Source organism: Rhinolophus hipposideros, assembly GCF_964194185.1.
Source record: "Rhinolophus hipposideros genome assembly, chromosome: 16".
NCBI classification, from domain to species: domain Eukaryota; kingdom Metazoa; phylum Chordata; class Mammalia; order Chiroptera; family Rhinolophidae; genus Rhinolophus; species Rhinolophus hipposideros.
The window spans coordinates 44,295,561-44,316,883 of NC_138062.1; the positions used below are offsets into that span (position 1 = coordinate 44,295,561).

At 54.4% G+C, this 21,323-nt stretch overlaps 1 protein-coding gene across 3 annotated transcripts in view; it reads left to right on the plus strand.

Annotated features, from left to right (window-relative positions):
* Nucleotides 1-21,323, plus strand: part of GFRA2 (GDNF family receptor alpha 2) — a 105,549-nt gene that overhangs the window by 9,382 nt on the left and 74,844 nt on the right. Inside the window, exons 2-3 of one of the 3 annotated variants that reach the window (XM_081075447.1) lie at nucleotides 12,616-12,723; nucleotides 17,803-18,117. In XM_081075447.1, the coding sequence (XP_080931573.1) occupies nucleotides 12,684-12,723; nucleotides 17,803-18,117 (355 nt within the window). In that variant the 5' untranslated portion in view covers nucleotides 12,616-12,683. Of the gene's footprint in view, nucleotides 1-11,946; nucleotides 12,724-17,802; nucleotides 18,118-21,323 lie in introns of those variants that run through there. The other 2 variants (XM_081075446.1, XM_081075448.1) reach the window with 2 other exon arrangements.

Genomic DNA, 21,323 nt, shown 5'->3' on the forward strand with positions numbered 1-21,323 from the left:
TCTGGAAGCTCAGCGACAGCTCAGCTCAAGGTGCCGTGTTCAATCTTAGTTGCAGGGGGCACTGCCCACCATCCCCTGCGGGAGTCGAGGAATTGAACTGGCAGCCTTGTGGTTGAGAGCCCACTGGCCCATGTGGGAATCGAACTGGCAGCCTTCGGAGTTAAAAGCATGGAGCTCTAACCGCCTGAGCCACCGGGCTGGCCCCAGTTTTTCCTTTTTTAAAATGTATATACACCCTCTGTGTGTGTCTGTGTGTGTGTGTGTGTGTGTGTGTGTCTGTGTGTGTGTATTTGTCATGTAATAGCAGAGAAATTGATAGTTGCAAAAACTCTTTTCTATAATTAAGAGATAATCTTTCGACATTTCCAACAGTCCCATGAGATGGGTATTGTATTCCTCCTGTTTTACAGTTTGAGGAAAGTGGTGTTCAGAGAGGTGAAGTGACTTAGCCAAAGCCATCTGAGCCCGTCACAGGACCAGACTGAGAATCCATATCTTGGGACTGTAAAGTGTGTGTGTGTGTGTGTGTGTGTGTGTGTCTGTGTGTGTGACTGTGTGTGTATGTGGAGACAGGGTAGTTCCGCATTCAATTTCCTGCTCTGTTATTTTCCTCACTGAAGAATATTAAGAACTTTGGACTTCTTTATTATCTTCATTATCTTCAACCGAGGCTGACAATACCATTTACCTCCTTGGGTTATCAAGAGGCTTAAATGAAGTACAGATGACATTGACGTAGCACATAGTAAGTGCTCAATAAATGTTAGCTATGGTTATTATTGTTTTAACTCTTGCTCGTCTGAGTCATGGACATGAGCTGAATCTTGTGGTTGTTCCTAGTTCTCCACCATGACCAGTCACTTGGGAGTTAGGAAGAATATGGGTCTAGTCCTGTGTGTCATAGATTCCTTGGCCCTGAGGGGCCAGACGCAGAATTCCCTAAAGAACTCTCGGATTAACCCAACACCCAGATTTTGCAGGATGCAGAGTGTTTTTCTTGGCCTCTGTGATAAAGCCACTGATGTCCACCGGACCTCCCATCTCTTTCCCTGCATCTACCAGTCCCAGTGCTATGAGACAGGACCACGTAATTGGTTCTGGTCAACAGGTTGTAGGTGAAAGTGACACATCTCACTCTGGCAAGCTCCCTCTCCTCTTGCCTCAGTGACTAAGGAGGCGTGTGTTCCAGGAGATGGAAGGTGATAGTGCACCAGCCCGCCTGGGTCCTGAGTGACTGTGTGGAGCAAGAGAAATAAACATCTGCAGTGTAGCCCTCTGACTCTGCGGTTGTTTTTTGCTGCAGTAGAGCCTCGCTTAACAAATACAACTGACATGTTACATTAAGAGTAAAACAATTACCTTGCACTGTACAGCTTTCCACAGTTTATTATAGAGCAGGTTCACACCTATCATCTTTTTTGATCCTTGGAACAATTACCTATATGGGAATGCCTGCTGCTAAGAGCTCAGTGTTACTTCTTTATGCAATGACTTCTCTAAAATCCCCATTTCTACCCATATCCGTTTTTCAATTAATCCTTCTCCCCACTATATCCTAATTCTTCCACTGTAGCTTCCAAACTTGGTTGCCTTTATTTGTTTAATACATCTGCCCCAACCAGGCTGGAAGTTCCTCAATACCGTTTTATTCAAGATAGATGCAGTGTTTGTTGATTTTGCGTTTGTGTCTATTGCAGCAGCTGCTTTAACGATGGCTGAATGAGACACCAATTGTGTGAGGTGGGCAGGGCAGGTCTACAGTCCCCATTTTGAGGTGCATCAAGGTTAACGGACCTGTCCAAGGCTGCATAGCTAGTAAGCGGCAGGACCAGGAGTGAGCCCCATCTTCATGACCAATAACCCCGGCCTGTGGCTGCACAGGTGGTGTTGAGGATCAACTGAGATTGTATTGCCAGGACCCTGTGTAAGGCCTTCTGGTTACATTTTCATTTCCTACGTCCAAAGGCCAGTAAGGAGCCCCCACGGTGGTGTCATAGTGGAGAGGGGCCTGGCTGGACTGTGGTGGTATGTTGAAGAGAGGACTGGGAGGGATGCTTCCTGGGGGGAGGGCCTTGTCTGCCATATCCTCAATCGCAGGAAGGGGCCTGGAGCGTAGTAAGTCTCAATACAGTGTCCTCTTGAAACGGGAAGGAGGAAACTAGGTAAAGGAGGCAAGAAAGGAAGTTCTAACTTGAATTCTGAAGGCGCAGGTCTGTGACAATGGTGTGTGATATGGGGACCATGCTCAGGCTCCCTTCCCTCCTGCCCTCTGGCTGCATCCCCGGGGGCCCACATGGTGTCTGTCTCCTGCTCCTGTGGAAATGCCAGGGCTGGGTTGGCTGCCATTGTGATATTGTGTGTGGCTGGCTCATTGTTGCAGCTGGTTCCTCATTGAGGGGGGAACCTGAGGGGAGGTTCTTTCTCATCCTCTGGTGGCCTGGGACCCACCCAGCAGCAGATGGATGCAGCATTCAGGGTAGTGGTCCGGCAGGGGCTATGAGCAGCACCTCGGGAAGAAATGCTCCTCCTTGAGGGCCGATGGGAGGTAGACGCCCTTCTGTGGCAGAGGTTTGTTCTAATTGGTCATCCGATTCCAACAGCGCTGATCCTTTTTCTTGGCACAATAGGTCTCCTCCAACAGACCCCTTCTCTGTCCTCTTTTGGGGAGTGGGAGGTCTCTGTCTTTTGAAAAGCCTTTTGGACACCCCTACTGGACACTCCTGGCTAGGCTGGGCAGCTCAGGTCAGCCCATAATGTGACATGAAGGGGGAAGGGACCAGCCTCCCAGTCACCTCCCAGAACCCCAGTTCTTAGCACTTGAGGGCATTCAGAATTCCTCCAGCCAGCACCTGCAAATGGATTAGATGGACCTGTGTGAGCACCGCAACTGACTGGTTGTGGCTGCCTGGGGCGCTGCATTGAGAAGGCTTAGCTGCCATCAATGAACAATGTCTGCCATGGTTAGAAGAGGGGAGAGGCACGTGCCTGCTGCAAATTCTCCATCTGGGTTCTCGTCTGAATCCTTCTCTCCTGTGCCTGATTTCTATGATTAGAGGGTCATTACTTGCATTAAGGCTTTGTTGGTCCATATTTCTTTAAAATGTGCAGTAGTTAGAGAGGAGTACCAAGAAGATATTGAAGAATTCAATGATTGATTGATTGGGATTGATTGCAAAAGAAGAGACCATTATCAATTTTGCTAGTTCTGGAAAATGCAACGCATTGGCAACTCTTAAAATACATAGATTATCACTTGGCTTAGGATCAGTTTATCGGACTGCCTTCCAAAGTGGCAGCTGGCAGAGGAAATGAGAGAGCAGGTCAGTTTGGTGGAAGGCGAGGCTGGAAACTAGAGGTCCCCCGCAACCAAACTTCCAGCACAAGGTACACCTTGCAGTGGGGACACAAGGGGCCAGAGGTAGGAGGTGCTGACCACTTGTGGAAGGCGCCAGACCAGTTCTGCTCCTTTGTTCAGAAGCTCCTTGAGGAACTTGTGCTCTAGGCCCTGGCACCTGTTCTCTGGGGACTGTGCCCCCGGCACCCACTTCAGGGGTGTCCAGCTGGGGGACAACCCACGTTGCATCTGCTTTGTTTCTTTAGACCAAAAATGTATTAGGGTCACTGGCTTGGACAGAGTGTGGGGCGTGGGGATCACAGGCTAACAAGTAGCAGTGAGGCAATTCGTTGTGTCGATCGAGAATTTTAACATATGTACTAAATCTTTATAGAATTAGACTTTAAAGCGAAGAGCATAAGCCAATCTAGTTTGAATTAAAAGAACTTAAATGGCAAAAAAAAAATATCCTCTGGTCAGATTTATCAGTTTTTTTTTTTTATGGAGAAAAGAACGGAAGGGAAGGCATTTATGTGTGGGTCAGTGACACCCTAGTGAATCCAGTAAAAGGGTACATGCTTTGAATCAGGTCAGCGATTCTGGCTCAAGTCCCTTTGCTAAGGTTATACCTACAAGGTGAGAGTCATTATTTCTTCCTTCCTTCCTCCCTCCCTCCTTCCCACAAGCACTTACTGAGCACTTTTGATGTGTCAGCCTGTGATGACACAGGGATGAAGATGACATAGGTCCTGTCTGCAGAGAGCTTTGAGTTGAGTGAGGTGTGCAGACAAGAAAACGGGCATTTCCAGCCGAGTATGAAGAGTGCTGAGCTCTGGAGGCCTCGGGTTCTCTCATGGAAAGGGAATGTTCCTCGTTACCATGGAGCTCGAGTCACTGGAGCAGCAAGAGCTGTCCCAAGCCTGGCACTGGGTGGGGGCTGCCTATTCCTGAAGCAGGTGGGAACGTGGCCGAGGGTCACCATGGAGCGTGGGCTGCCCCCAAACGCCATGACTCCTTCTTGCATCTGCAGTGTCTCAGACATTTCAAGGCACTGTCCCCTTCAGTGTCTCATTGGTCTTCCTTGTCCTGTGTGAGAAAGGCAGGGTGGGGATTCTTATCCCAGAGGAGCTGAGGTGACATACGTGGCTGGGGACAGAGCTGGGTGTTAGAGCCCCAGTCAAAGCAATAACCCGAACCCTATCCCGACCTCTTTCTGCAATGCCACACTTGCAGTTGGGGTGTTGCCCGGGAGCCAGGTTGCAAAAATGTCAAGAGAAGGGACTGCCCAGGGCCGGGAACAGGGCAGAATCCTGAAGCTCCCATTGCTGTCAACACCCCAGACCCCCTACTGCAGCCAGCCCCTCCCTTCCAGGGAGCAGAGGCTCAGCCATTGTGGAGAAGGGAGACCGCAGGTGCCTGGACCCCTGGGAATGGCCTCTCCTGGAGTGGGCTTTGCAGAGGTGATGACTTCTTCCCCATGGTGACTCGGGCTGGAGAGTCGTAGGTGGGCAGGGCACCTGATGGCTTTGTTAGGAACAGCCTGTGTCTGTTCTGCTGAAAGAATAGGCCTGTGACCTGGGAGGCTGATGGCAGCTGGCTGCCCACGGGCATGTGCAATCTGAGGGCCTCCTGGGACACTCCTTATATTTCCCACTCTGTGGACATGGGAGTCATGGGAGGCAAATTCCGTCTTGGCCTAAGGAAGAACTCAATTATCCCAGCTGTCCAAGACCGTGGAATGTGGGCCCCAGGAGAAATAAACACCCTATCCTGCGTAGTGTTTCTGTGAAATTGTTTCCGTTTTTCCAATGAAAAAGTTTTTCATTTTCATTTTATTTTTTCTGAAGTATTGAAGCCAAGGCCACCTCACAGATAGGGAATTTGGAATCAGAACACCTGGGTTCAAGTCCTAAATCAATCAGCAATTCCCTGACTATGCGTCGTGGACAAGTCGCTTGATGCCTGGGCTTTGCTCATCTGCCCACCTCAGGCTGTGTGGGAGGCCGAAGCGAGACGGATTTACAGAAAAAGCTTTGTAAGCTGTTGCGTACTCTACCCCTGTTGGCTGTTTATTACCGTTGTCCTGGAAGGTTCCTTCCAACCTGAAGAGCCTGAGGGCCCAAGATGATTGAAATTCTACCGTTAGCAATTCATTCCTTTGGGTTACACATTGCCCCTCCCACTGGGAGCAGCATAATTTCGTACTCAGGCAAGAACGACAGGATAGTGGGAAAGCACTAGTGCCTGGGGATAGTGAGAGTAAGGCGAGAACGTTCTGAATGATGTAAAAGAAGTTCCCAGGACATAAAGTCAGAGTGAGGAAGGTGAGCATGCAGGTAAATGTGCTTATGTGGCCAAACTCTGGGAAAGCATGTCTGTTCAGAGAGGGACATTCTGGTCCCCATTTTCTGTCCAGAGCCCCTGCGAGCTGCCTTCTAGACCTTGGAGACTGAGCTGACCCCTTCAAGTGACAGTCCATCTCAGACCTAGCTCCGATGCTCCACCCACCTTGTCAGGCTTAGCTACATAGAGACACAATCCTTGTCCGGGGCCACTGGGGCTGAGACCTTTCCTGGGGGGCTCCAGGCAGCAGGAGCTGGCTCCCCACAGCTTGGCAGAGACAATCACTGTCCCCTCCCTGGATTCTACTACCTCTGACCTTGGGTAACCTGGCAGATTGCTAGTGCCTAAGAGCTGGGGTGGATGTGGGTGCCCAGGAGAGAGGCTGTGGGGTTGTTCCTGGCAGCTGGGGTTTGCCAAGCATAGCGCTGGCCCTAGGACAACGCCAAGGCGTGGCCTGGCAGGTGCCAACACAAGCGGAGTGCAGTGAAGTCAGGGCCAGTGGGGAGGAGGCTTGACAGTCAGCAGGGATATTTTAAGCTGATAGTAGCTCAACAGAAGGGTCCTTACCAGCCCAGCTCCTGCTGCCACTGGGGGGTTGTGAAGGGGACAGGGGAGGAGTGGGGCTTCACAGTTTTCTCAAGACGGCTGTGACTTCTGCTGAAAGAAGAGTTTTGAGAAACAGCCCTTCCCAGGTACCTCCTGGATGGAAAAAAGGCAGTGCCAAAAATTGTTGGATGCCTTTTCCGCCTCATCCATGATCTTCTAGGAGGGAGAAAGCCGTGCGGGCGGATGAATCCTAGGTTTCTGTGTTAGAGGGAAAAGCTCAGGAGGCCATGGTGTAGGAGGATCTGCTTTTGAGCCCTGGCTCTGCCACTTGCTGGCTGTGTCGGGACTTTGGCCACGTCATCAGCTGTCTTCAAGTCTGAGTTTGTTCACTTGGAAAGGAAGGTAATTGTGCCCTGCCTTCCTCCCAGGTATGTTGCGAGGTCTCCAGACCAGAGAGGAAGTTGTGAAACTGTGAGGTGCTAGATCCAGTACGTGATGCTGATAGCTTCCAGCCAGTCACTTCCATCTGCATTCCTGCCTCCTCCCCCTCTAATGGGCTACCCTGGGGCTGGGGGCTCCCAGGCCTGGGTGGGGCTGCAGAGAGGTCTCTGAGGCCCTGAGGAGAGGCTAAGTAAAGCCAGATTCCCACCTTCTTCGGTGCCTACCTCTAAAGAGAATGATGAAGCAGGAGAACATTGACTGAAATCAATTAGAGAAATCAATGCCCCTGAATGCAGTGCTATGCATTTCTTCCCTCCTCCCAGGCCCGTCCCACCCACTCTGCCCGGCAGCCCTGCTCTCTCTTTGGGAATCAGATGGTTTTGTTAAATCCCTGCTGGTCTCCATTCCAGCCAGGCTGGGCCTTCCAGATCTGGAGTGGCCAAGTGGGGGAAGGAATGTTGGTGAGGGGGTCAGCCTGGCATTAGGAGAGAGACAGAGGCTGGCATGGGCCTGGGAAAGCCCATGGATGAGCTGGGCACTTCCTGGACAGGATCCTTTCTAGGCTCTAAGCCAGACAAGGGCCATAGGACAGATAAAGAGAAATTTCAGTTCTCTTGATATCTCCACACTGCTGTTTTACAGGGGAGGGAGAAAGGGAGTATTGAAGGTGTCCTGAATTGGGACATGAAAATTTACAGCCTGGGAAAGCCATCACTTAGCTTATTTATTCAGCTCTCAGAAGCTACCAAGGTTGGACCCTGGATCCCAACTGCTAGAGTTCAAATCCTGGCTCTGCCACTTAAAATATAACCTCAGGCAACTTAAATCACTTTTCCTGCTTCAGTTTTCTCATTCGAAGGGGGGCTATTAATAGTACTTACCCCACAGAGTTATTGTAAGAATTAAAGGAACACCAACATATATCTTGCCATAAAGGTGGCTACTGTACTTTTTCCAATGACAAAGCCTCGGAAATCTGGGCTGGTCACTTTATCCTGGCCTGGCCACCATCTCAGTGGAAGGCGATTTCCCTGTTCCCTGTCGCCTGTGTTGTACCTGTCGTCAACATCTTGCTGATTCATCTGCACAGGGCCTCTGACAGCCACCACCTTCATCCAGGCCCCCCATCTCCTGTTTCGGGCCCTCCTTGCCTTGGGCTGAGACTGTTACGATTGCCTTCTAACGGGTCCCTCGTCTCCATCCTTCACAGAGTTGTCAGATCAATCTTCCTAGAACACCATTCTCTGTCATGTCACTCGCCTGCTCCGAAAGCGTCAGTGGCTCCTAGGGGTGCAAGCCTGAAGCCGTCAGTGCTTTCCTCCACTGCTCATCCCAGTTGGATATTCCAGATCTTCTCCTCCCAGGCCCTCCCACCGGTGCCCTTGCTGTTCCTCAAATGTTTCTTACCACTGTGCTTTGGCCTGTGCTGCCGCTTCTCAGGCTGCCCACCTCTGTGCTCAGCACCATTCCCCCATCCTGTGGGGCCCAGCGCAGACCCTGCCTCCCAGGCAAGTCCTCCAGACCTCCAGGGGTGCTAACTCCTGCTTCCTCTCCCTGGCCCCAGTGTGCCCTGGGGTTGCGCACTCGTTTCATCGGTACCTGACCTAAGTCTATCTATACATGCTCCCATGGCAAGGGTTGGCCTGCTCAGGGCGTATTCCCCATGACCCTGGCACTGTGCGGAGGACAGAGAAGGATGTAATAAGTTCGTGCTGGTTGATCGATTGTGGGAAGCCCTGGGTCAACGGCTGTCCCGTGGCACCTCCGCTTGCCAGCTCTGTGGCTCCTGACACGTCTTAGTGGGCACCTTCTTCCTTTTATTCCTGGTTGGTTTTGATCTCTGGGGCAAGGGAAAACCCTCAGCCTTCTTCCCAAAGGAAGGGAAGGGATGAGCTTTTGCTGGGAGTGGCACAGGTCTGGTCAGTTGAACTGTGCAGCGAATGCGTGCGTGTGCGTGTGTGCATGTACATGTGTGTACACTGGGGTGAGACTGCAACTCTCTCCCCTTCCACTAGTCCTTCTGCCCTGTCTCTGCTTCTTTACTGCTCTTGCCCTCCAGAGAACCCATCCCATAAGACCAACAGGCCTAGAGAGGTAAGGGAAAAGGAAGAAACTAAAGGCCTAAACCAGGTGTCCTCTTTCCTGCCCCTGCACATGACAACTCCTGGATCTGTGATGGGGAGGGACCGTCTTGGGTGGGCAGGAGGCTCACATGCTGGTGCGCTCAGCTGCCGCTGGAATGGGCCCTTGAAGGTGGTCCGAAGGAGGCAGTACCTGCGGGCCTGTGAAAGCGTATCCGGGAACAGAGGGCTTCCGTTTGCATCTGCTGACTCTCCTCTCATGATTTCCTGTTGCAAGATCTTCTAGCCCTGATACTCTACAGGGAGTCTCTATTTCCCTTGAACCCACAGCCTTTTCTCTCTGCCTCTTGTTTGTCACTCAGGTTTTATGTCTTGTCATGGGTTCCCAATTCTTCGTCTGGATGCCAGAGGAAAGGGGTGGCGTTTTAGGAACAACTGTCTGTGACCCTGGTGTTTCACTAGCTGCTCTGTGCCTAGTAGCTCATCTAATCTCTACAAGGTTGGTTTTTTTTAATCCCCACTTTACAGCTAACTGAGGTTCAGCAAGATTAAATTGCTTATGACTAGTAGGTGTTCATCTGTGTTTCCTCTGCAGATCCTGGCAGAGGGGCCCCTCACAAATAGCAGATGTGCAGGAAATGAAGGTGTGACACTTGGACCGCTCAGGTTGAGGGTTGGAGTTGGCAGAGAGTGGGTGGCATGTAATAGGAGAGGCTCATATAGACAGAAGGAAACAGAGGACCCAAGGTCAGAGAGCCCCACAGCCAACACAGGCTGAATGTTAGTCTGGCTGTTGTTGCCCGCTGTCCTTAGCAAGGCGGGTGACCCCTGAGTCCCTGAAAAGCCTCAACCACTCACCTCCTGCTTCTAGATTCCTCTCCCTGCACCACAGGAAATCAGTGGGAGCCAACCCCGGGGTATCCACTGCGGCTTTCTTAGCCGCTTCACTGAAAAGAGGGCAGGGCAAAGCTCCCATGTACAGAGTTTTCCTCCTTATGTCCAACGAGGGTTAAAAGACATTTAAAAACAGTTTTGGAGGAGGGCAAAGGATGTACTGAGCAGTTATTTTGGAACCTGAAGTAGAGCTCTTGGAAGAGAGATAAGCTGAGTGGGATACAAAAATGTGGAAGTGATGGCGGGTATCTGGGCCACTGGAAGATCCTGGAAGTAGGGGGAGAGGTAGAAAGTTTACACATGCCAGTCTCCCAGCCTCTGGCCAGGGACTACCCAGCAATGTAATTCCTGTTGGGTTTTCATCCTCTAACCTACACTTTTCTGAATTTTCTGAAGCCCGTTCTGGAAGTGTCCCAATTTTGGGGAAGAAGCCAGGAGACCTTGTCTGATCTTAACTGACTCCCTAGAACTGGAGAGGTCTGACAGGAGGGAAGCCCCCAGGGGGCTCACCCCAGCTCCAACCCCCAAGCTCTCTCGGCCCAGGTCCTCCACTAACCTAGGGCCGTGCGTGCCTCACTAGACACCATTCCACCGCTGCGACAGGGTGGAGGGAGGGCCAACGCCCCGAGATGCGCCAAATGAAAGAGGCGTTCAGAGCTCTGCGCTCCCAAGGCAGGAAAAGCCACGTTCCCGCCTAAATCCGCAAAATGGAAGTTGCTCCCTCTAGCTTTCCCACGAGCGAAGGCTGCTGGTTTTATGAGTGATCCCTCCCTTCGCACCCAGGTCGATTTCTATCTAGCATTTACTCTTTTCCAAAGTCTTGTACATTTAAAAATGCATCTTAAAAGGCACCACCAACGACGCCTTAGATGGAGCTCAGATCCGGTTTGGGGTAGAGCGTAAAGTTTTTGAGGCACTGAGTGTACCCCACGCCAGCACACGGGGTGAGCGCGGAGCTGCATGCAGGAATGTGTGCGCCAGAGCCGAGGGGTGCAGGCAGCGCTAACGTATTGAGGACGCGTCAGGAGGGAGCGTGAAACGAGGGTGCCTGGCGTGCATGCGTGGGCGTGTACCCCCGCGTGTCCCCAGTCCCGCCGCCACGCCCTTCTTGCGAGAACGTGTCAGCAGCCTCACCTCTCCTTCCGCCCTTTCCCAGCCAGACGCTTCCTTTTTGGTGCTCCTGGGCGTTTATTGTAAATTCGGTGACTAAAACACACCAGCCTGGCCCTTGGACAGATGGATCAATCACCCCCTTCCCGGCTGGGGGAGGGGGACTCCACCCGAAGCCTAGGATGCGAGGAGCTGCCCACGGCCCAGGAGAGCTTCCCGGTGCCCAGCCCGCCGCCGAGCGCGGGGTCGCAAGCCTGGCGCTGAGCCCTAGCTGCGTGATTTCTGGGCGCTCCCGCGGGCGTACGGAGCAAGCCCCCGCCTGACCCGTCCGGCGTGGTTCGGGCGGGTTTGGCGGCCGGCTCCGCAGCCTTCTGCCAGCGCCAGGGAGGAGAGAGTAGGGAAAGGGAATCTCGGAGGGCTGCGACGCTAGGCGTGCGGGGGGCGAGTGCGCCACGGGCGTGCGAGGAAAGTTCTCGAGCTTCGCGTGGAATGCACACGTGTATGTGTGCAAGGGGCTAGACCCGGGCCAACGGGCTGCACCGAGACGCTGGCGGCTGGCGTCCGAGGGGTCCTTCTTTTCCCTGGCGCCTCCGGGGAGACTCTCGGCTCCGGTTCCCCAGCCTTGGACGTAGCCGCCGGAGGAGGGTGTAGCTCCCTCCCCAGACCCCAGCCGCCAAACGGGGTTTTTCTTTTCTATTGCCCCTCCTCCAACCCCCGGAATGACTGGGGGTCCTGGACTCCGCGGCCTAGAGCTTCCGCTGACCCTCCTCCGGCGTCCACAACTCGATGGCCGAGGGGGCGGGGCAGGGGTGGGGTGGGGTGGGGGTGGGAGGGCGCAGCCAGCCCGCGGCTGGAGGTGGGGGTGGGGTGGAGGATTTGGGGGTTTTGCGCGGCTGCCGGGGGAGCCCGTCCGTTTTCGGCCCAGGCAGCAGGTCAGTCCAGGGAACCGCGGGCGGCCGAGCTCTTTCAGCCAGCGTTCCCCGGCGACACCGCCGTGCTGCCGCTGCCACCGCTGCAGAGTGTCGCTGCTCCGCCGCGCCCGCGCCCCGCGCCGCCAGTCGCCTGGGAGCCCCAGCGCCGAGCCCCCGGCGGAGGAGAGGGGCGCGGGCGCGAGACCGAGTGCCGGAGCGCAGGGGGAAGGGGGCGGGCGGAGGGAGGAGCGGGAGAGCGGCAGAGGGGAGGGAGAGAGGCGAGCCGGGGAGAGCTGGGGAGAGCGAGCCAGGAGCGAGAGCCCGGAGAGAAGCGGGAGGGAGAGGGAGGAAGACGCTCGCACGCCGAGACTCGGGCACCAGAATTCCATTAGAAAAAAGTGAGCCGGCCAAGGGGTAGCGAAAGAAGGTTGTTTTTGAATCTTTCCTTCGTCTTGGAGAGAAAGAAGCGACTCCAGTCTGTCGTCCTCCAAGCTCTCCAAGCTCTCGCTGGATTGTTCCCTGGCGCTTCCCCCATCGGTGGATTGCTTTCTATTTGCGTTTTTTTTTTGCTGACCCCCACCCTCGCCGATCCCTTCCAGCCCTTCACTGCCCCGTCACCTCTCCCCCCACCTCCCCCAGCCCCTCCAGAGGAGCACAGGGGATCGGACCCACGGGGACCCGCGCCTCCCGAACCAGCAGAGGGACGGCAGACCTCGGCATCGCTGTCGGCTGGGAAGCGGACATCCACAGATATACCTGTGTGTTTGATTGTAGTGGGCAAGGGGGCTTCGAGAGGCGCCCACCGCCCTCCTTTCCCCACCCCCTCCAGCCAGAGGCGAACATCGCAGGACTCAGGATATTTATCGGGTGGACTCGCTGGGATCTCCGCATTGGATTTGGGGCTGATTGTCACTGCTTGGGTATTATTACTGTTGTTATTTTTATTTTACCCAAGGGAGAAAGACAAAAAGAAACAAAAACACCAAGCAACCAACCACCAAAAACCTGTGGGATTTATTTAACATGATCTTGGCAAACGCCTTCTGCCTCTTCTTCTTTCTAGGTGAGTACCCGGAGGCGACGAGGGCAGCAGGTCCGCTGGAGCCTGGGGCGCCGCGCGGGGCCGCGCGTACGGGCGCCTGCGAGCAGCCGGGGACTCGGGGATGGGGGTGCGGCGAGCGGGGCGCCGGGGAGCGAGCCGAGCAGGGCCGTGCGCGGTGCTGCGGGCAGAGGACAGGAGCCGGGCTGGGCTGGTTCCACGAGGGGTCTGGAAGGAGACTTAGCACACCCCAGCCATCCACGCGCGCGCACACACATACACGCGCGCGCGCACACACACACACACACACACACACACTCGTCATTCACACACAATGATAGCACTCATTTCTCTCAAAATAATGGGCAACTTAAGAAAAAAAAAATCCAACTCTTGATCTGGAAGAGAGGAGGGAGGGAAGAGACTCAGTGTCGGGAGAGAAAAATCCTGCCAATGAGAAAAATCCTGCCGATCCCTCCTTTCCCGGCTCCCCAGTGGGTCGTGGTGGAGGGCATGGGTGTTTCACCAGTAGCTCCTGGTTGGACATCTCTGTGTGGGGAGGGCTGGCAGCCATCCTCCACCTAGCAATCAATCTCTGGAAAATGCACCCCTTTTTCAACTCCCTGAACCTCTTCCTTCGGCTCTACTCCCTGGTACACTTTTCAAGTTTCTCCTACCCTTTACCCTCCCCTATGCCCAGGCTCAGCCACACGAGTGGGCAGGGGGTGGAGGGTTGTGAGCTGTGTTCACTGCTTCCCTTTCTTACCTCTGGAGACCGGGGGACCCTGTAGCCGGTGCTACAGGAGAAGGAGGGAGGCCGAAGTTTGGGTGATGTAGGAGGGGTAATGAAAAAACTGGATCGGAACTACTGCTTATTCTGTAAGACCCCAAGGGCAGGAAGGAGGGCTGCCTGGTGCAGGGGACCCTGGGCAGTCTCTTTCCCACCCAGAATTCCCAACCCTGGTCCTCTCTTTTATGGTCTATGAAATCTCAGCTGCTTGGGAAGTTGGTAGAGAGGGAGCATTCTGGGAGTGGAGGTGAGGAAAAGGGTGTTTGCAAGGCTGTGTGCTGACTGAGAGTCCCAGGCAAGGCTGCTTCTAGGAGCAGGTGCTGTCCAGGGAGCTGGGTGGTGTGTGTGTGTGTGTGTATGTGTGTGTGTCTCAAAGGAGCACATATTTGCTTTAGTGTGGGTACTATTCCTACCACCCTGGTCTGCTGTGTGGCCAGTGGTGAGCCAGGCTGCCTAGCTGGGTCATGAGTACACCTTGTTCCTCCTGAAGGTGAGAGGGGAAGGCCCGGGGAGGTGGGTGCTGGTCTCAGAAAGATGTGGGTGGTCTAATAAGTGCCCTCCTGACTAGGACAGGGATTCCAGTCACTGTTGGTTGGGCCCTGGACCCTTTGTCCACCCTCTCTGCTTCCCCCCCTCCTAGGCATGAGTTCCCCAGGGGCCTTAGCCTTGCTCTAGGGTGTGGTCTCCACTGTTCTGCTGTCCTAAGCCAGAGGCAGCTTCTCAGGTGGGAGGGGCTGAGGGAGGATGGTGGGTAGGTGTTCTGGGCCCACTGAGATCCTGCAGCCCTTCCCGGCAACCCTCTGCAAGTGGACTCTCATTCAGAAGGGGCTGCTATAAAACCTGACCTTTTCTCCCACTGGTTTGAAAACCCAGCTTTCTGGGACCAAGTAGAAAATAAAATTATATTTCCTGGAAAAGCAGTCAGACTGCACGCTGCTGAGCTGCACACACACCCCAGGCCTGCAGGACTGCCAGGCATCAGTGTCTTATGAAGACCCACAGTGGAGGCGAGCCGGATGGTTCCCTCAGTATTTCCAGCCCAGACCCTCATGTTGCAGGCAGGCTTTTCCCAGCTGAGAGGGCTGAGGAGTCCACTCTGTTCTCATGATGCATGTGTAGGGGTGTGTGTGAGAACGCGTGCTGGTCAGAGATACTCACCGTGGTGTATGCGACCCTGGGGGCTGAGGGTGAGAGAAGGAGGTGAGAGCAGTAGAGGAGTGGGGTCAGCAGCCACTTTGGTCAGAGTCCTGCAGTTCCTGTCCCTTGAGAAGTCCCTTTCCAAAACTAGGTGAGGGGTTAACTGAGTGACCACAGGACATTGAAACGCTCTGGGTGAGGCCAGCCAAGAAGGAAGGGATAGGTTGGTGATAAGGAAACTCCAGCCCTAGGGCCCCTTTCCCAGCAAGAAGCGCACAGTTGGGAGTTAGTTGGCGATTCCATTTGGGGAGAGGTTTTCCTGGACTTGGGTTGGGGGCATGGTGAAGCACATTCCCAGGAGCAGGGCCGTTAGTGTGCCCCTCTCAAGGTTCTGAGGGCGGTCTGGGGGTGCAGAGGCCTTTCTGGCCCAGCGCTTCTGATCTCCAGTGTTGACATGCCCAGGGAGACAATGAGATGGGGAAAGCTATTTGGGTGGGGTGGGAGGGTCTGGTCAGAGGGCCCACTTCCCACTGGCATCCCAGCTCTTCTGGGGACACTCAGTGCAGGAGGGTGGCTGTAGCTCTGTGTAGTCGCTCAGTCTCCAGTGTCTCTAGAACCTTTTCCAGGTGTCTTTCTTGATAGATCTGAGTTTTCTCCCAATCTAGACTTGGAAACATCACCAGGATACATTTTGACCTTCACTTTCTCAGAATTCTTGGCCCTGCGTTGCCATGATTTCTTTCTCTGGCTGGACTTGAATGCTTCCATGGGTCATGACACTAACTACAAGAGTCTGGGACAGGTGGCAGTCAGGCAGTTTGGTGATAGGACGCACCAGCATCTCCTGCCCCAGTCACATGTGTCAGCTGGCAGGCTGGGGGAAGCCCTTGCTTTTGGCACAGGAGCCAGGATTCTGTAAGGATCATCTCTAGGGCTCTAGACTCCACCTGTAGGGTAGGCAGGGTAAGTGTTCTTATTGTCCCACCCCCTGGGCTAATATCCTGATCCGTAAGCCTGCTGAGGGTGCCCCTTTCTCAGTGCACCTCAGGCACAGTCAATATGGGAGGCGAGAAGCCTGCTGGAATGCTGGGATGAGTGAAGTCAGTGGAAAGCCAAAGACTGGGTTGGTCTTAAGGCTCCAGCCGGCTGGCTGGCTGGTTAGGTGGACGCAGCAGGTGCAAATGAGGCCGGGTCAGCTCCGCTGCTCCTGGTGGCCCAGGTGCACCAAGTTCTGCTCAGGGATCTAAGAATTTGCTGAATTCAGGAAATAAAGCGGCCGCCTTGGCTTGGGTGGTGGACAGGGTCTGGGCAGATGTCCCACTGTCCATGCTGGCACTCCATGCTGGTTTCTTCTCTGGTCTCGTCTTAGCCTTTAGCTTTTCTGTCCTGAGGCAGAGGTATGGTTGGTGGGGAAAGGAAATGACTATTGCACTGGCCTCCCGAGGCTTTCTCCAGGCCTACTCTCTGCCCTTCCGTAGGCCTCCTTCCCCTAGGAGCCCATTCCTTTCCCTCCTTGGCTCTTTCCCTCTCGGGCTCTCGGCTCTTTTGGGAGACAAGTTCACAGTGCAGTGCTTTCCCTCTAGGTGTCGCTGTCTCCCTGCGGTAGCTCCCCCCTGAGCGCGGAGGGGGGCCAGGGGGGAGTGAAAAGTGGCCTTTCTGGGTAGACATGGGGGGATTCTGAAGAGGAGACTTCTGGCCTAGGATCATAATATGTTTTGGGGTAGGATGGAGTGGAGGAAGCTTTTCAAATCACTCCTTGGGTCTTGGAAAAGGCAGTCTTGCCTATAGGCTATGCTATGGCCTTTATCTAGGGCAGTACCTGGAGTGAGAGGCTCGGAGAGGACAGGGAGACCGGGAAGATGTCTATGATAGGCGAAAGCATTTTGGGAGCTTGATTTTGAAAAGATCAAGTGGACCTCTCCCTGCCGTTCACCTCTGAATCTTGTTCCCTGATTTCCCTCCCTCCTGAGGTCTGTGGGTTTGGACACTGGGGGTGAACGATGAGAAAGGGGGGTCCTTCACTTTTGGAGAAGCCAGGTTTCATGTATGAGGCCAGCTGAGGAGCGGTGCTCTTTCCCTTTTGTAATTGACTTCATATTTGCCTTTTGGAGAGAAGAAAACAGGGAGAGACAGAGGGCAAGAGGGTTTCAGGGGAGGGTGGGAAGCGAGGAAAGAAAGAGAAAAAGAAATAGGAGGTGATGGAGAGAGAGACAGAGAACAAGATTATTCAAAGAGAAATGGTGATAGAGAAGTAGGAAAAGTGAGATAGAGAAGCAGGAAAAAGGTGGAGAGAGAAACGTAAATAATGGAGTTGCTCTCAGGCGTACCTACTGGAGTTTCTTTGGTGGGGGCTGGGGTGGAGATTGTGGAAGGCACGGTTTCAGGCGCTGGCTGCTGTGACGTTGGACTGGGAGGTGTGGCGGGGCTGGGCGGGACTGTGGTACACCTCAGACCATGGGGTCAGGTTGGTCTCTGGGTCTTCTCTTCAAGTCTAGGAGCTCAGAATAAATAGGTTAGGGGTTCGAGGAGCCTTTGCAGCCTGTGTGTGACTTGAGTTGTCATCTCCCTTCTCTGGGCCTCAGTTTCCTCAGGATAAAATCGGGCCCGGACTCGGTGGTGTCTAAGGTCCGAAAGGCTATGAAAGTTAATTACTTTCTGCCCCTTTCACCGTGTACCCAGTGCGTTGGTGGAACTCTGGCTGGAACTGAAGTTGACAGGAGGCGTGGGGGCTAGGAATGCGCTCCCGCCTCTGCACACGCCAGCAGGCCCTGCACCCTGAAGTTCTCTGCTGAGGCCTCACAGTCTTCTCTGGCTTCCTGGCATCTTGGACTGTCTGCGGTCTTGCCCGAGGGGCTTCTGGCTTTACAGTGCTTTGCTGCCAGCTCCAGGGCACATGCTGAGGGGGGTGTGGTTGGAGCCGGAAGTGAATCTGATAGAGTCTGGGAAGAATGGCAGCTTGAGTTCTCCGTGGGTTTTGAGGAGGGAAGGGGGTGCCTTGGGACCAGCAGCCCTTCCTGAGACCTGCTCTGTTGGGAAAGGTGGCCCTGCGTGGGCCTTGATGTGCTTTGGAGTAAATGGGTGTGAGGTTCCAGAAGGGCCTGCCCCCCAGCCCTGCATCTTGGGTGGGAGACTGTGGCGGTCCTCACTCATGCTTGTCTTCCCTCCCCACCACCCAGAGGAGACCCTCCGCTCTTTGGCCAGCCCTTCCTCCCCGCAGGGCCCCGAGCTGCACGGCTGGCGCCCCCCAGTGGATTGTGTCCGGGCCAATGAGCTGTGTGCCGCGGAATCGAACTGCAGCTCCCGCTACCGCACGCTGCGGCAGTGCCTGGCGGGCCGGGACCGCAACACCATGCTGGCCAACAAGGAGTGCCAGGCGGCCCTGGAGGTCCTGCAGGAGAGCCCGCTGTACGACTGCCGCTGCAAGCGGGGCATGAAGAAGGAGCTGCAGTGCCTGCAGATCTACTGGAGCATCCACCTGGGGCTGACGGAGGGTAAGCCTGGCTGGGGGGGGGAGGTGGCCAGGGGTGTGTGTGTGTGTGTGGGGTGGGAGTGGGGAGCGCTGCGGTTCACAGGAAGGGCTAGGTGATGGAGTGAACTGGCCAGCTTCCTGTTCCTCTCTTCTGGGGGGAAACTAGATCCCCAGGAATCGAGTTTCATGGGGGGAATCCCAGGAAGTAGTTACTCAACCTAGGAGGGCAGCTGAGGGAGAGAGAGGGTCAGGTGAACACTGCTGGAGAAAGGAGCAGGGAGCAGGGGTTGTGGGGAGAGGAAGTAGGCTGGGGACAGAAGGACCTATGACTATATGAAGTGGTCACAGGAGGTGAGGAAGAGTCCCAGGAAGATGGAGAAGTGAGAACAGAAGAGAGAGAAGGGTAGAGCTGCAGAGCTGACCGGCCAGCCCGCCAACCCCTGCCACGCCCACTGCTTACCCACCCAAGTGAGGGCTGGCCCCTTCCCGCTCTTCCTGCTCCCGGGAGGCCTGCTCTTCAGGTGGCTTCCTGATCCCAGGACCGGGCCTAGGCACCTAGGCACAGAGCTTGGAGCAGTGTGAGGGCAGCACGGCCATATCACTCGGCAATCCTGTCCCCAATCCCAAGGCGGAACCTGTATCACTCCCCACACAAGACCAATTCCCCTGTTTACTTCCCCTGCAGATTGGAGTGTAGAGGATTTGCATATTCTGTAGGAGGGTTGGCCACGTCAGTCAGACGTTCATTTATTAATTCAACAACTGTTTGAGAGTTTACCATCTGCTAGGCATTGTGGGAACAGTCGTGAACAAGCTGGGGCTGCCTCTGCCTTGATGGAGTTCATAGTCTGGGGGTGCAGATAAGTGAGGGGCTTTCTGTCATTTGGTGGTGAGAGTGCTGTCGGAAGCACTGGAGGCTGTGGTAGCTAGCACTGAAGGGCATGTAACCCCTTGTTACAGAACCCAGAGAGCCTTCCTGGAAGAGGCAGCCTCCCAGCTGAGACTAAAGAGTGTGGTGTAGTTACGTGGTGAAGGGCTATGGGAAGAGTGTGGGAGGTGCAGGGAGGGCTGAGTAAAGGCCTGCATGGGAGACAGCTGAACTCGCTTACACACCTGCAGGTGACTCAGTACATGGAGGGAGGATTTGGGGTGGGGTGAGGAGAGGTGGGGTGCATGGGATCTGGTGGACAGCAGGGCACCCTGGGTGATTGTGAGATCATCCTTGAGCTCTGCTACAGGACGATGCTCGTGTTGTTCCATGAAGAAAGCAGACCCGAGAGACTTGAAGGTGCTGTGTGACACAGGCCAGGAATCATGGCGGCTGGACAAGGATGGGTCTGGAAAGGAGGAGGACCCAAGAGCTAGGCAAGAGGTAGAACCCACAGATCTTGGTGAAGGGAGTGAAGAGTCATGGAGGGACTCTGTTTCTGTCTTAGGAGACTGGGTTGGGGGTGGGGCCAGTCACAAGAGCAGCAAAGGTTTTGAGAGGGGGGAGGGCAGGGAGATGATGAGTTTATTTGTGGTCATGAGCCTCCCGTTGGCCATGCCCTGCAGACACCTGGGGATGTAGGGCTGGAGCTCAGGTGACAGAGATTTAGAAGTTGCCATCAGCTTGTAAGTAGGGCCAAGAGAGTGGGTGCAATCACCCTGGGAGGATGGTAGGGACAGAGCTCCCAGAACCCCCAACATTTACAGATGGGTAGGAGAGGAAGGGGGGCCTGCAAGGGTGACTGAGGAGGCTCAGAGAGAGGTGGGGGGACAGCAGGAAACCAGGGAGGAGCTCACACAGAAGGAAGGCGTGGATCAGCCTCCAGTACTTTAGGTTCAGCAGGAGAGAAGGTGGGAAAGTGTCCCTGATGCCTTGGGCGTGAGCTTCTTAGGTAGCTGGGAGCAGAAGCCTGGCTAGGGAGTGAATGGGAGGTAGTTGGGGAGCTGGGGATGATGAATGTGGACAGCAACTTGTAGAATTTTATGTATGAAGAGGAGAGAACAAAGGATGACTTTTTTAAGATGTGAGAAGGTTGAGCAGTTGAAATTCTAAAGCACTACAGTAGTGATGGAGGGGTGCTCTGTGGATAGTGCCTGGGAGAGGGGACCAGGTGGGTTCAGTGAGGGGGTTAGCCTTAGGTCAGAGGAGCAACCCCGCCTCCAGGTGCTGGAAGGAAGGTGGAAATGGACCAGGTGTGGAGGGCAGATAGCGAAGGGTTCGTGACCAGTGGCCAAGATAGTTCAACTATGCCCTGAACATGGAAATAAGCCGTGCATATAATTTTTAATAGTATCACCACCATTCATAACAGTGATTCCTTATGAATCAGGTGGCCTCTCTTCCCATTACTAGCAACTTCAAGTCCTAGAACTGGAAATGAGTCAAGAGAGGGGCCCACACACTTTGTTCTCCGTGTGTGGAGCTGTCTGCGCCCCAGGCTGACTCTGTATTGCACAGAAAAGGTCCCTAATTCAGTCAGGTTGCTGGGTTGTCTAGTTTCTTGTTTTCTTTCCTGCAGTCATCTGTTTCAACCCAAGGGAGATTGGGCAATAAGTTGGGGTGGGTGTCCTATGTGCTGCGGAATGCAGAGGGGAGGGCACAGAAGAGCTGCCAGCCAGAAGGGCTGGGTGGGCCACCTAAGAACCTTCCCATCTGATGGGCTCCCTCTGACATCACTGCGTCAGTGCACAGAAGACCTTCTGATTGTACGGGGGCAATGAGGCGCTTGGATAATAGCAAGCATAATACCCATTTATGCTGTGGATTGCCCTGTGGTCTTGAAGGCCCTTTCGACCCAGGAATGCCTGGCTGGAGATGGCTCGGTTCTAAATCCTGAGATGGTTTGTTGGTTCAGTGACTCAACACACATCTGTGAAGCACCTATTGTGTGCTTCAGAAGTTAATAGCATGAAGAAGCCATGGTCCCTGTACCAGCCCTCATGCAGGTTGGGAGGCCCTTCCCCTGGACCCACCCTAGAAAAGCAGACCCCCAGTTTTTCTCATTCCTCAGAACCCTGCCCCCTCCTTGAGTCTTGGGGGCCAAAGGTAGTTTCTGCCCAGGGCTGACCAGGGGAAGCCAGGAGGCCTTTTAATAACAGGTAATGTTCCTATGAGTGACAGGATCTATCTGAGACTTAGTTATTTATGGCACGGGGGAAATGGTCTACCGAGCACTTCCTCCCTATTCCTTAATAAACCTAATAACCTGGCTTGGGCCTGGGTGGGGTAGGGAGAATTGG